The sequence below is a fragment of the Pollicipes pollicipes genome, unplaced genomic scaffold (genome assembly GCF_011947565.3).
Source record: "Pollicipes pollicipes isolate AB1234 unplaced genomic scaffold, Ppol_2.1 Scaffold_7261;HRSCAF=8764_pilon_pilon_pilon, whole genome shotgun sequence".
Taxonomy (NCBI): Eukaryota; Metazoa; Arthropoda; class Thecostraca; order Pollicipedomorpha; family Pollicipedidae; genus Pollicipes; species Pollicipes pollicipes.
In genome coordinates this window covers 36112626-36124132 of record NW_023597054.1, presented here as the reverse complement: position 1 = coordinate 36124132, position 11507 = coordinate 36112626, and the positions used below count along the sequence as shown (strand labels likewise).

Genomic DNA, 11507 nt, shown 5'->3' with positions numbered 1-11507 from the left:
AACAGTGTTGTTCATCATTGCAAGCAGATGACATCACACACTCATGCAAGAGCGTATTGTAGCTTACAACAGTTGCTACATTGCTATCGCAAATCCGCGCGGATTATAGTTGGAGCATTCCCTCTTCGGAAGCAAAGCGTAGCTAGGCCCTTACTCAGTCTCATCCTGACCCTGTTGAACGGAGATAACTTTGATAGAAGCACCTTCAGCAACGTTGTGATCTGCCAAACACAAGCACACTGAACCGAAATACACAACAACTATAGCTTGCTTGTCCTGAAGTGGCATTCAATGCGCCGCAACATATGTGACGTGCGAGTTTACAAATGTTATCACACAGACACGGTGGATGCCTTTCTCTTGGCCACTTCAAGCAGGTACTTTTATCACCACAGGTGCCTCACACCAAATCTATTAAACTAAGCGTCCAAATGCGTAAATATCTAGTTGCCCTCTAAACGGATGCGCAGACCACTCCATGAACAGTTCGTCACGTAACGCCATCTATATCAACAACAGCAGTGCAGCGGCAATAGTTCCAACATAGGCCGCAGTCGTTCGGGAGGCGCCACCACCAGCACCGATCGTCACCCTGGAATGATTCGAGCTTGTAAGTCCCGCGCACAATCGTGTTTCCTCCGGGTGGACTCAGAATAAAACCTGGGAGCAACTAAATCCAAGCGAGTTCGGGTGGCATTAATTGCTTGGTACTTCTCTAGGGGGTTTGACTTAGAATTGAGCGACCAATCATCAGTTGGCTCAAGCAGAAATGCAATATGATTATGATATGTACAGCCAAAGATCTGAACGCACGAGCCACGAAAAACGGAAACGCAGCCATGCATTTAGCCAATTTGCTTGCTATTTTAAAAACGACTTGTCACGCATGGTTTTGTGCGGCCATTACATCGGGTTCCCTGTCAAACTGAGGTCGACGGAGTAAAATTTATCTGAAACGATTTCGGTCTTTACCCAGATAGATCTCCTCGAGTCAGAATCGGAGTCAAGCCAAAGTTGTGTTATGTTGCTCGTAATTAGTGTCGAATATTAAACAATATTCACGGTAATTTGCAGTAGGAAATTGTTCTGCTCAAGCAGAACCAAAGCATTTCTGGTTACTAATACTGTATACGTGATGGTGACAGTTAAAACAGCTATGCAACAAAGCGCGCGCGCGCGCGCGCCCACACCCACCCACACCCACACCCACACCCACACCCACACCCACACGCACGAACGTACACTATACATGTACACACATATATGTATATATATATATACATATATATATATATATACATATAGTCAGATTTAATTGATACTAAAAGGAAAACGCAACAGTCAGTGCTCTCGCAGTACCAGCTTTCTAACTACCCAGCATATGACATCTGTATTATGATATGTGGTATCATGAGGTATATATTTATATTACTGCATACTGAACATACCTCTGGCACTTTAACGTGCATTTGTATGAACATATAGATCATTCTAAGACATACTGACCAGGAACGTGTGCTCATAGATCATGCCACGCATATCGCTACTGTGGCACATGAACTGGCCCGAGTCTTCCTCCCGGGTGGGATTTATCTGAGGGTAGACAACAACAGCAGAATGTCAGGCGAGCCGGAGGTCAGGGTCGCAGACGCTGCCAATGGTCACCAACACCACAAATAACCAACAGTGAACAACATATTTACATGAACATTGATTTTTATATATATATATATATATATATATATATATATATATATATATATATATTTATAGTAAATGCTCTCGCAGTACCAACTTTCTAACTTTCCCGCATATTATATATATATATATATATATATATATATATATATATATATATATGTATACACATATGTATATATAGACAAACAGACAGCGACAAAAGAAACAAGCGTCTTTACATTTACACCATGTGCTGCATACAGGTATTTTTGTACATAGAGAGCACCAACAACGACCATACACTAGATGGCATAATTTGTGCTGAAAGCTTGCAATGCAGTATATTTCATCGCGCTACATTAACTCAACTTGGTTTGAATTGCACGAATCTCGAATGAGCCGTAATGAATCACGTCTTGTTTGACCAAAACTGCGCCGTTTTGTGTATGGATGACCCTGCCCCAGCACTTCTTGGTAGGGCCTCTGTAAAAAACTACGCGACTAGATCCCGAGAAAGCACGGGCAGCCCATATGCTACGACGCGTCCTTATGGATGTCAATCCCGGTACTTATCCGATCCCGGGATCACAACAAAAGGCATTATAGCTGTACTGCATTTACAGATATGCAAAACCTATGCCAATTGTAGGTAAATGAAGTAAAGTCGCCACCATGAAGCACAGTGTATATAGGTACGTCGGCGTACGTTCTAGGCGTGACTGTTGGCATATCGATCATCGCACTGATTTTGTTGTACACCCCAAAATTATCACGTAACAGTAACATTCAGCAACACGTAACAAGTGACAATCTGGACTTTGATTCGGCGGGGGCTGCACCGATTTCATTTGGACACTGGGTTACTATAAATACATAGCAATGACTTATTTTGGGCATCTGCTGTTTCCAATCGTGTTAACATCGGCACTGAATGTGCGGTGCCAGAATTATAAGGCACATTTGGCACGTGAAACGACAAGGACAACGTCGGAAAGTTTGGCATAACTGCGGATTAATCTATTGCACATTCTTTTAAAAACAACTGCTAAAATGTTTTTCCAGGCCACGTAGCCTTGCAGTTATTTATGATAGCATGAAGTCCAATTTTGCACCAAATACTTTTTTCTGTATACTCACAGGAAGTGGTATCTTCTGGCGCGCAATCAACACAGGGTGATAGACTATAGGTGCACAGATGCATTTGCATAGGCCAATGAGCCGTAAATTGTCAGCTATGGTTAAAAACTTATGGGCCCTTGTCTGACCTGAAACATATCTTCAGCCACTTTGTTGCCCTGATTTTAACTCAGAACATAATTTATATTCTTATCATTTAAAAAGCGGCGCACATGCTCAAGAAGCGTTATTTTTCACTTCATGTTCTTTGGTATAGATTGACTAGAACTGAAGCCACCAATGGACCTCAGAGGGCAAGCAGGGCTTCGTCTCGTATTTCATTTAAGCCATCTCTCTGCCTCCTAAGCTATTCTTGATTCTTACACTTCACCCAAAAGGGTAAAACTTAAGACTCTTAAATTCGCGGGTCTTAATTATATTCGTGCGTATATGGTGATGACGATCGATCCTCAGTTGCGGCATGTACGCCATCCGACTCCTCTCAAACAGCCTGGGGGCGTGATGGCCGGATGATTAGCGCGTCGGACTCTCACATTAGGGAGCCTGGGTTCGAATCCCGTTCTGCCCCTGAGGCCCCTGAGGGCTGAAAATGGCCATTGCAGTCGCTGGTGCTCCATAAAGGGACATGACGACGTGCATCGCGTTCTTTAACACGCGCTCGGGTGGGGGGTCAGATTGACTCCCCCACCCGAGTGGTTGCTCCAGAATGGCTTCTGAACGGCGCGGCAGAGCCGCGCCAAATTTTGCATAACTGTAAATAATTGAATAGCGGATCATTTGGCATCAAAAGCGCAGATGTATCTTGTAAGGTTGCTGACCTATGGAGGGTAAAAATCAGGCCATGGTTTCAACGAAGGCAATTTCGACGTAATCCTTTAATCTGATCCAACAACGGAATGTTAGACGAAGCCATACATATCAGAGATGCTTTCTTAGGCAACATAACAGTTGTCTGATCAAATTAAATTGACTTAATGTCAGGTTTGAAGGTCACACCAAGGTCAAAAACAGCCTGTTATATTACCCCAGAGCTTGCTGTATGGGATAGTTTCTGGTGCGCATTTAGAATTTATTGATAGCAGGAACCGCATTATACATCTTCTATGGACTTCTTAGAGGTCTTAATAGGTCATTAACATAAAATGACCTAGGTCAACACTTTGTTTTATGAACATACTGCCTAGCATAATCTTTGTGTCTTCGTCAAACGCAAAACTCAAAGCAATCTTGTATAATTTTGGTTACCTTGACCTTCAAAAGGTCAAACCAGGTCACACCCTTAAATGAGAGTGTGACCTTTTGCTTTGAAACAGCTATCTAAGTTTTGGGAGCACTTTGGAGACCAGCCTGGAACTTGACCTTGTTTGACCTTTTTTAACCCAAAGGTCATGACCTAGGAACTTGAAACTTTGACCTAAGTATGCTCACGTGTAGGTCAACACATTCTGTAAATTTGGTGTCTTTAGCTTCCTCAGTTCCGGAGATCTCAAGGGGTCAAATTGACCCCCACCCGAGCGAAGGGTTATCTAGCCGGCCACCCGGGCGCGTGTTAAAAAAAAACAATCCTGGACAGCTACACCAAGCAAATACATCATTTTACAAGAAGAAATGTTTGTCTTTATGCCCAGCCCCCTTATGATATATATATATATATATATATATATATATATATATATATATATATATATATCGCTTTCTATCCAGTGGAGAGCGTTATGCACGAAATGTCCTTCATGTTCAAGTAGTGAGATATCTCAAGATGTTTAGTGGAGAATCGCTGCTAATTTAGTAAAAGTTCTTTAGGCAGACTGCACACTAACCAACTCTCCGATCCCAGGGTCGAAAACGCATGGATCGTGAAATTGGGACTGATGTAAATCGCGGGGAGTCCCACCCTAGGACTGACATCCTTACTTACTTATCCTAAACATGCATAAATATGTGAGGGCGATGAAGACTAGCATAGTCTCTCACTCAAGGCGGGCGTTTATGCCCCTAAGCACCTGAACATTGTGGAACCCTTTCGTCTGATTGAGGTGCTCGTGTTACCTGAGCCGACAGATGGACGTCAGAAAGCCAGAGTGGGACGGTGACCCTCAGCCCAAGCGAAAGCATGACTGTAAGCCCACGCGGAGGGGCACCCTAAAATTGTGTGTCGTACACTTAAGACGAACTGTTTTCACATTGATCCTATAGTCAAGTTGTCATCCTGATTCCTCCTATACAAGAGGCACAGCAATGTCAACTACCGCAAACTTTTTTACCACTGGGGTCGGATTCGCATTTACAACACCACAATCTATTGACGTGATGAAATGTCTATTGTCCGTGTTGCGGTAAGTGATACCCGTTCAGGGCATTAGCATTAATATAACACAAGTGAAGGTATACCCCAGTCTGACCTTGGAACAATACGAACGGGGCCCCTCGAGCAGGGGCCTCATAATGGAATGGAGCAAGCGCAATTGTGCATGTATAACATGAATTTAAGCGTAAAAGTTGTGACGGAAGGAATTCCGAGACACCCAAGAATACACGTAGAGGACGTATAGATCTCACTAGTGACCAATGGCAGTGTTGCCCCGCATCCGGGGAGGGGGGCAGACGCGGGGGTGGGGATTTGACGCGGGGGAGGGGACAGAGGGGGCACACCGCCCTCTCCATCCTGTCTTTTGAGGTGGCAGAAAAATGACATTTTCGCTCCTTCTCCCCTTCTCCAATATTTCGGGCATTCCAGAACGCGCCCTGAGAAAGGTGGAAGCAATTCCCTCACCGTGTTACCAAGGGGAGAAAAGAGGGCCCATCTTATGACTGGAAAAGAGCCATCTCAGACTGGAGAGGACCCAGTGTCAGGCAGGAAAAACGCCTATGCCAGCTTCAGGCAAGGAAAGGGCCCATTTCTGATCGGGAAACGCTGAAAAAACTCCGGTCACGGCCTTGCCTGGTGTCGATTTAGCAAATGTTTGAATGAACAATTAAAAAGCGTAGCACCGGCAGATTTTTCATGGCAGCCATTTTATGTTTGCTTGGTTTATGTTATGGATTTTAGCAGCATCCTTTGGAAGCTCTAACTATTTTGTCACAGTGCAAGAGGACAAAACGGAAAACAACTGAAGAAAATAGTCCTTCAAACTAAAGCAAACCAAATTCAGTGGACTGTTTTTAAGCAGTGATGGTATTGGCAGTGTGGCCCACCACCAACTTCGGTTGCCTCCCTCCCCCTCCCCCTCGTTCAGACAGGATGTGCATACGCACACACAAGCATATCGTTCCAAATTTGTTTTGTTTCAACGTTATCCTTGTACGCTACTAATTTTGCCGGGGTGGGGCCCACCGCCTGTCAGAGGGGCCCAAGACGTTTGAGGGACCCTTAAAAAGTTGCTTGACCCCCATCCAAACTTCGATCTGCTGTCACTGCCGTGAGGACGTACTACCCTCGCTCCCTCCCTCTCTCCATCCGTCCACAATCGCGATTACCCCACACTGCGAGACGAAGCTCCCCTCCCCTTCCCCACCACCGCCACCACACACCGTGAGGACGTAGGCCCCGTTCTCAGAACGGATCTGGTACCGGTTGTCGCTGACGATCAGCTGCGCGTCCCGAGCAAACTCCATCTTGCCGTCGCTCTCTGCGGCGGAGGGTACGTGTCAGAGCCACAGGCAGACTGGGACCACGTCAGCTCCTCTTCCCGCCATTATGTCTGCTAAGAGGGACGGGTAGTTGAGGTAGCATTGAGTTGGCTCAGTGGTACTGACACCCACCTACTTCTCTTCTTACATTACACAATGCAGTAAAAGAAGGGAAAGTCCGAGGACGATTTTCACTTTTTGTTTGATCACTCTATCATGCTGTCGTTGGGGCCGAGGACCAGTTCTACGTGGTTGTCACCTCTGCAAGACGAGGGATGGACGCGGGGTCGGGGAGGATTTCTAATGGATGTCGGCGTGCAGAGTCAATGTGGAAAGTGGATTGCATAACAGGACAGACCAAAACTGGGCAGCCCACGAGCCAGTTCGCTCTTCCAACCGCACGATATGTAGTTACGTGAGGGCGTAGGGTGTATTCGACCTCGCCGGCGCCGCCGCAAACCGAGGCTAGAGGCGATTGTCACACCTAGCCGGAGAACCAGACCACGTCTCACAGCGGCGACGGCAGTGCATCGCCACACATCTGGAGGTGCGGCGGCCGAGAGGCGTCCTCTTCGCGTGCGCGGTGCGTTGCCGCGCGGTGCGGTGTTGCGGTACGGGGTAGTGACGGGTGACTGGACCAACGGCGGGAGAAAGCGGCAGCGTCGCCAGCAACACGAGACACACTTTCTCATAGGGTGCTGTCGTTTTGCTGGCGGGATGGGACCGCGGTGGCACTAGCCGTCATCGCCAGCCATGAAAGGTGTTCTGTTATGGTGCGCATGCAGTCCAATGCTGCTTGAATTCTTTGGAGCTTTGAATTCATGCAGTCGTATAACATGCATGGATTCAAAGCTTTGTGGACCGACTGGAGGATTGCTGTAACCACTTTGCAAGGGGCAAGGCGTCCGCTATTGTGGCTCTGTTCTTCCACAGCGCTTACAACGCGCGGACACCGATACACGAGGTGATGCAAAGTATGTCATGACTAAACGACAGATGTCATTCAAGCATTGTCATGTCCATGTCATGTTGTGATGTCATAAGCGTTCAAATAATACAGAACATGCGTTTTCCCATGTTCGTAGAAAACCACAGGGTGAATAACTTCACACGCTTTATGCATTATCTGAATCAATGTCTTGACCACACGCCATCCGGCTCTCTACTGGTCGCTTCCCCCCTCCCCGTGACTCAGGACGTCATGTGACCCGCATATGAGCGGCCCGGCCCGGCAGCCCGGCAAGGCGAGCTACCAGGTGCTGGCTGGCACTGACGGCCCGTGGCTCTGCTGACGTCACTGGTGCTGGGGGCGCCCGTAGGATCAGCAGCGTCATCTAAAGCGGCGTGGCAGCACAGAGTTTCCATAACCGGTTTTGGCCGGTTTTAAATGGTCCGGTTGAGTACGGGACTGTGAGACACGAGAGGGCGCACCAAACCAGCCGGGCTGGACTCAGAACGGCGAGAAACTTGTTACATCCAGCCTATGGTCCGTTACGGTGAGGAAAATCAGAGCGACGGAGTTTTGGGGAAGGCACCTCGACGCGATGCACTTTTTCCTCATACAACCAGTGGAACCGGTGCCATGCTGGGCATAGCAGCCTTACCAAGAAAGGGTAGCGATGACTGACTGTCGTCCCGTTACCTGGACAGCCGACCAGCCGGCGGCAGTCACAGCTCCCACTGGCCGCGCTCTCCGGAGACTGTTGCCCCCAGCTCGCCTGCGTACGGGTCAGCGTGGCCGCCCCTACTGCCGCGCTCTCCAAGGACTGTTGCCACAGCTCGGCTGCGTACGGGTCAGCGTGGCCGCCCCTATTGCTGCGCTCTCCGGGGACTGTTACCACAGCTCGGCTGCGTACGGGTCAGCGCGGCGGAGACTGCTGCCACAGCTCGGCTGCGTACGGGTCAGCGCGGCCGTTCCCGTTCGCTGGAGTTCGTCCTTTCGGCAATGCTCATTGTCCATTTTTCTCATGGCGAATTCTGCTTGCCATTTCCTCATTGCCCCATTTGATCACTCGCTCCCATATGAGCCATTGTAAATGCAATCAACAAGTGATGAACATATGAACCGCCAGTCTGATGAAATTCGTTTGATGACCTCGTCTATAGTAAAGCAAAGAGCGCAACTGCATAGTAAACTACTTGACGGCCGATGGAAAACACTATCTATTCCTCAGCCGCCAAGCGCAAAAGCAACGTGCTGGGGCAGCAATGAGTTTACTATTTGAGGAGGGTTCACACATATTCCAGGCGGCTGCATGACCGCAGCAGGAGAACTTACGACGGCACCCGGACGCCGAGAAACTGCATAAGCTTATCTCAGCTGCTTAATCGGGCGCTCCAGGATAAGGTGCCACTCTTTGTCAGGTGCTGGCCGCTGCATTTGGATGGCCGTGGCAACATCGCGGCTGCTTTGCATGCGAACGTGTCCCGCTGGACCTTGAGTCACATCGGTCACTAGGGTCGCGAGGCAGCCAGCGGCGGTCCTCCCTCCCCATGCATGTGCCAGCCTAGCGACAATCCATGCACGGGCTACGTGACCCTCCCATTGTCGGTCGTGAGGCAGCGCGGGCACAGGTCACGTGACTATCCGAGAACAGGCCGTGCGACCAATGAGCAGCCTGCCAACCGATCCAGTGACGCCGAAGGCACGCCTGCCTGAGCCGCCCGCCGTGCCGTGCGTGTGCACCCGCTGCACGGGGATCAGCGCACCGATGCATGGCGCCGTGCATTGTGCACCGGCACCCGCCGGGCGTGGCGTGCCGCTGGACGGCCGTGCGACGCCGCTAGCGTGACCTTCCGTCAGAATTGGTCACGGCCGGCTGCTCTGCCAACTGACGACCCTCATGCACGCACTCACGAACGCACGCACGCACGCACTTACGAGTGCGCATACGCACGAAGGCGAGTATATACACACCTACGCACGCACGTAGGGACGCGCACACACACACACACACACCACCACACACACACACACACACACACACACACACACACACACACACACACACACACACACACACACACACACACACACACCACACACACACACACACACACACACACACACACACACACACACACACACACACCACGCACTCACGCACGCACGCACGCACAATCAGCAACATGCACGCACGCACGACACGCACGCACGCACGCACGCACACACCACACACACACGACGTAGACCACATACATGCCGCTACCGGCACTGTTCGGCACGCAACGCACGCACGCACGTACAATGCACGTACTTACGCGTGGACGTACGCACTCGACGGATGCACGGAACGCACGGAACGCACACGGACGCCAGCGGACGCCACGGACATACGCATACACCCCCTCACACACACGCGCACACATTGTTGTGCGGCTGAATGAGTGAGCCGCCACGCGCTCCAGCCAGCCGCCGCGCGACAATACAAGTGCGGGCGTGAACGTGTGCTCATGCGTCGCGCACGCACTCGCACGCGCAGGCCAACGCCATCCATACCGGTCAAATGAGGGACATCAGAAGGAATGACGCGGATGCTGGCGAGGTCACCAGGTCTGAGGCACTTGTTTGCTGTCATGTCGGCCGCCGATCACCGACCTTGTTTGTACCATAGGACGGTGCCGCCCGGGTGGAAGTTGCACTGCATGGAGACGGTGCCTCCGGGCATCTGGCTGACCACGGACGTGCCGCTGCTGGTGTTGTCGCTCCCCGAGGACTGACCTGGACCGTAATGATCACCATCAGCGGGGCATTGCTTCAAAACAGCACACAACATGTAGCGGTCATAGTCGGCTGGCTACTGTTCCAAAATACGCATCGATGACGCGTCATTAGCGCCCTGCACCAGCCATCATTGCGCTGGACTGCACACACGGGCAGCCCTGCCAGTGCGGTCCCCTCCTTTCCCCAGTCGAGCTTGACCCAGACGGAGTGGACCCGTGTAACGGTACGAGACCGTGCAGCTGCGCCCAGTCACCAGTGCTGACAGGGCGGCCGCCCGGTCGGTGCCACAGGTGGTCGACCACTAAACGTGACGTCACTCACCAGGCGCCGGGCGGTACGGACCGGACAGCCAGCTAATAGGCGGAGGTCGGCATAGGTCATGGCCCGGGCAACGAGATGAATCAGGCGATTTCAGCGGGCTGGGCAAGGAGTTCAATCAGGGTACAGAGCTCAATCAGGGCAGGGAGCTCGATCAGGGTAGGGAGCTCAATCAGGGCAGGGAGCTTAATCACGGGAGTTCAGCGGCCGGGCAAGGAGCTTAATCAGGGTAGTACAGCGGCCGGGCAGAGAGCTTAAACAGGGGAGTTCAGCGGACAGGAAGGGAGCTCAATCGGGGGAGTTCAACGGCCAGGAAGCGAGCTCAATCAGGGGGTGCAGTGGCCGGGCAGGGAGCTTAACCAGGGAAGGTCAGCAGCCAGGCGGGGAGCTCAATCAGGGAACGTCAGTAATGGCCAGTGAGATCAGCGGGCCGGGCGGAGACCTGCATGAGGTAACAGCTGATGTTAGTAGGCATAACGGAAAACTGAATCAGTTGGGGTCAGCTTGGGCTGGCGAGAACGGAATAAGCCAAGCTCAGTGAACCCTACGCTGAGGTCAGTGGACTTGGCGGGGAACTGAATCAGCTGATGTCGGCCAGCCTCAGAGGCAGGATAGCTATAAAAAAACCGTGCCCTACTTGGAAGTGGGGAAGCTGACCAAAACATTGTATTGTCAATCACTGCGTGTCACGCAACCAGATCGGTGACGTCAGACCGCATGTCCGGAGACCAGACCGGTGACGTCAGACCGCATGTCAGGAGACCAGACCGGTGACGTCAGACCGCATGTCCGGAGACGCCCGTCTGCCTGCTGCGGCGGAAGGCCGTATAATGCGAAGGCGGATTCCAGCCAGAGAAGCGCATTTGTGGCCGCGATACATGAATCAGCGGCGGTTCCGGGGAGCGACCCACACTCCCGCCCCCGCCTCAGGTGCATCCGCCACACCGCAGACTAGCAGCCGTTCAAAACGACCCTGTGAGCCGTCTGCACTCGAGAACTTGGTGCGACACACGCAGAG

General features: G+C 51.1%; 1 protein-coding gene across 1 annotated transcript; it reads right to left on the bottom strand.

Moving 5' to 3' along the window:
- Positions 1 to 474: 474 nt before the first annotated feature.
- Positions 475 to 10163, bottom strand: LOC119112621 (uncharacterized). Its single transcript, XM_037236840.1, has 4 exons — positions 10046 to 10163; positions 6349 to 6446; positions 1507 to 1593; positions 475 to 591 (listed from the first exon to the last, which is right to left on the bottom strand). The coding sequence occupies exons 1-4, from the start codon at positions 10113 to 10115 to the stop codon at positions 505 to 507; spliced, it is 342 nt and encodes a 113-aa protein (XP_037092735.1). The 5' UTR covers positions 10116 to 10163; the 3' UTR covers positions 475 to 504.
- Positions 10164 to 11507: the final 1344 nt, after the last annotated feature.

Coding starts and splice junctions, on each gene's coding strand:
- LOC119112621 (XM_037236840.1), bottom strand. CDS start 10,115: ATGCCCGGAGGCACCGTCTCCATGCAGTGCAACTTCCACCCGGGCGGC. Junction 1,594..6,348: donor ACGGGGCCTACGTCCTCACG/GTGTGTGGTGGC, acceptor GTCTACCCTCAG/ATAAATCCCACCCGGGAGGA. Junction 592..1,506: donor TCTATGAGCACACGTTCCTG/GTCAGTATGTCT, acceptor AATCATTCCAGG/GTGACGATCGGTGCTGGTGG.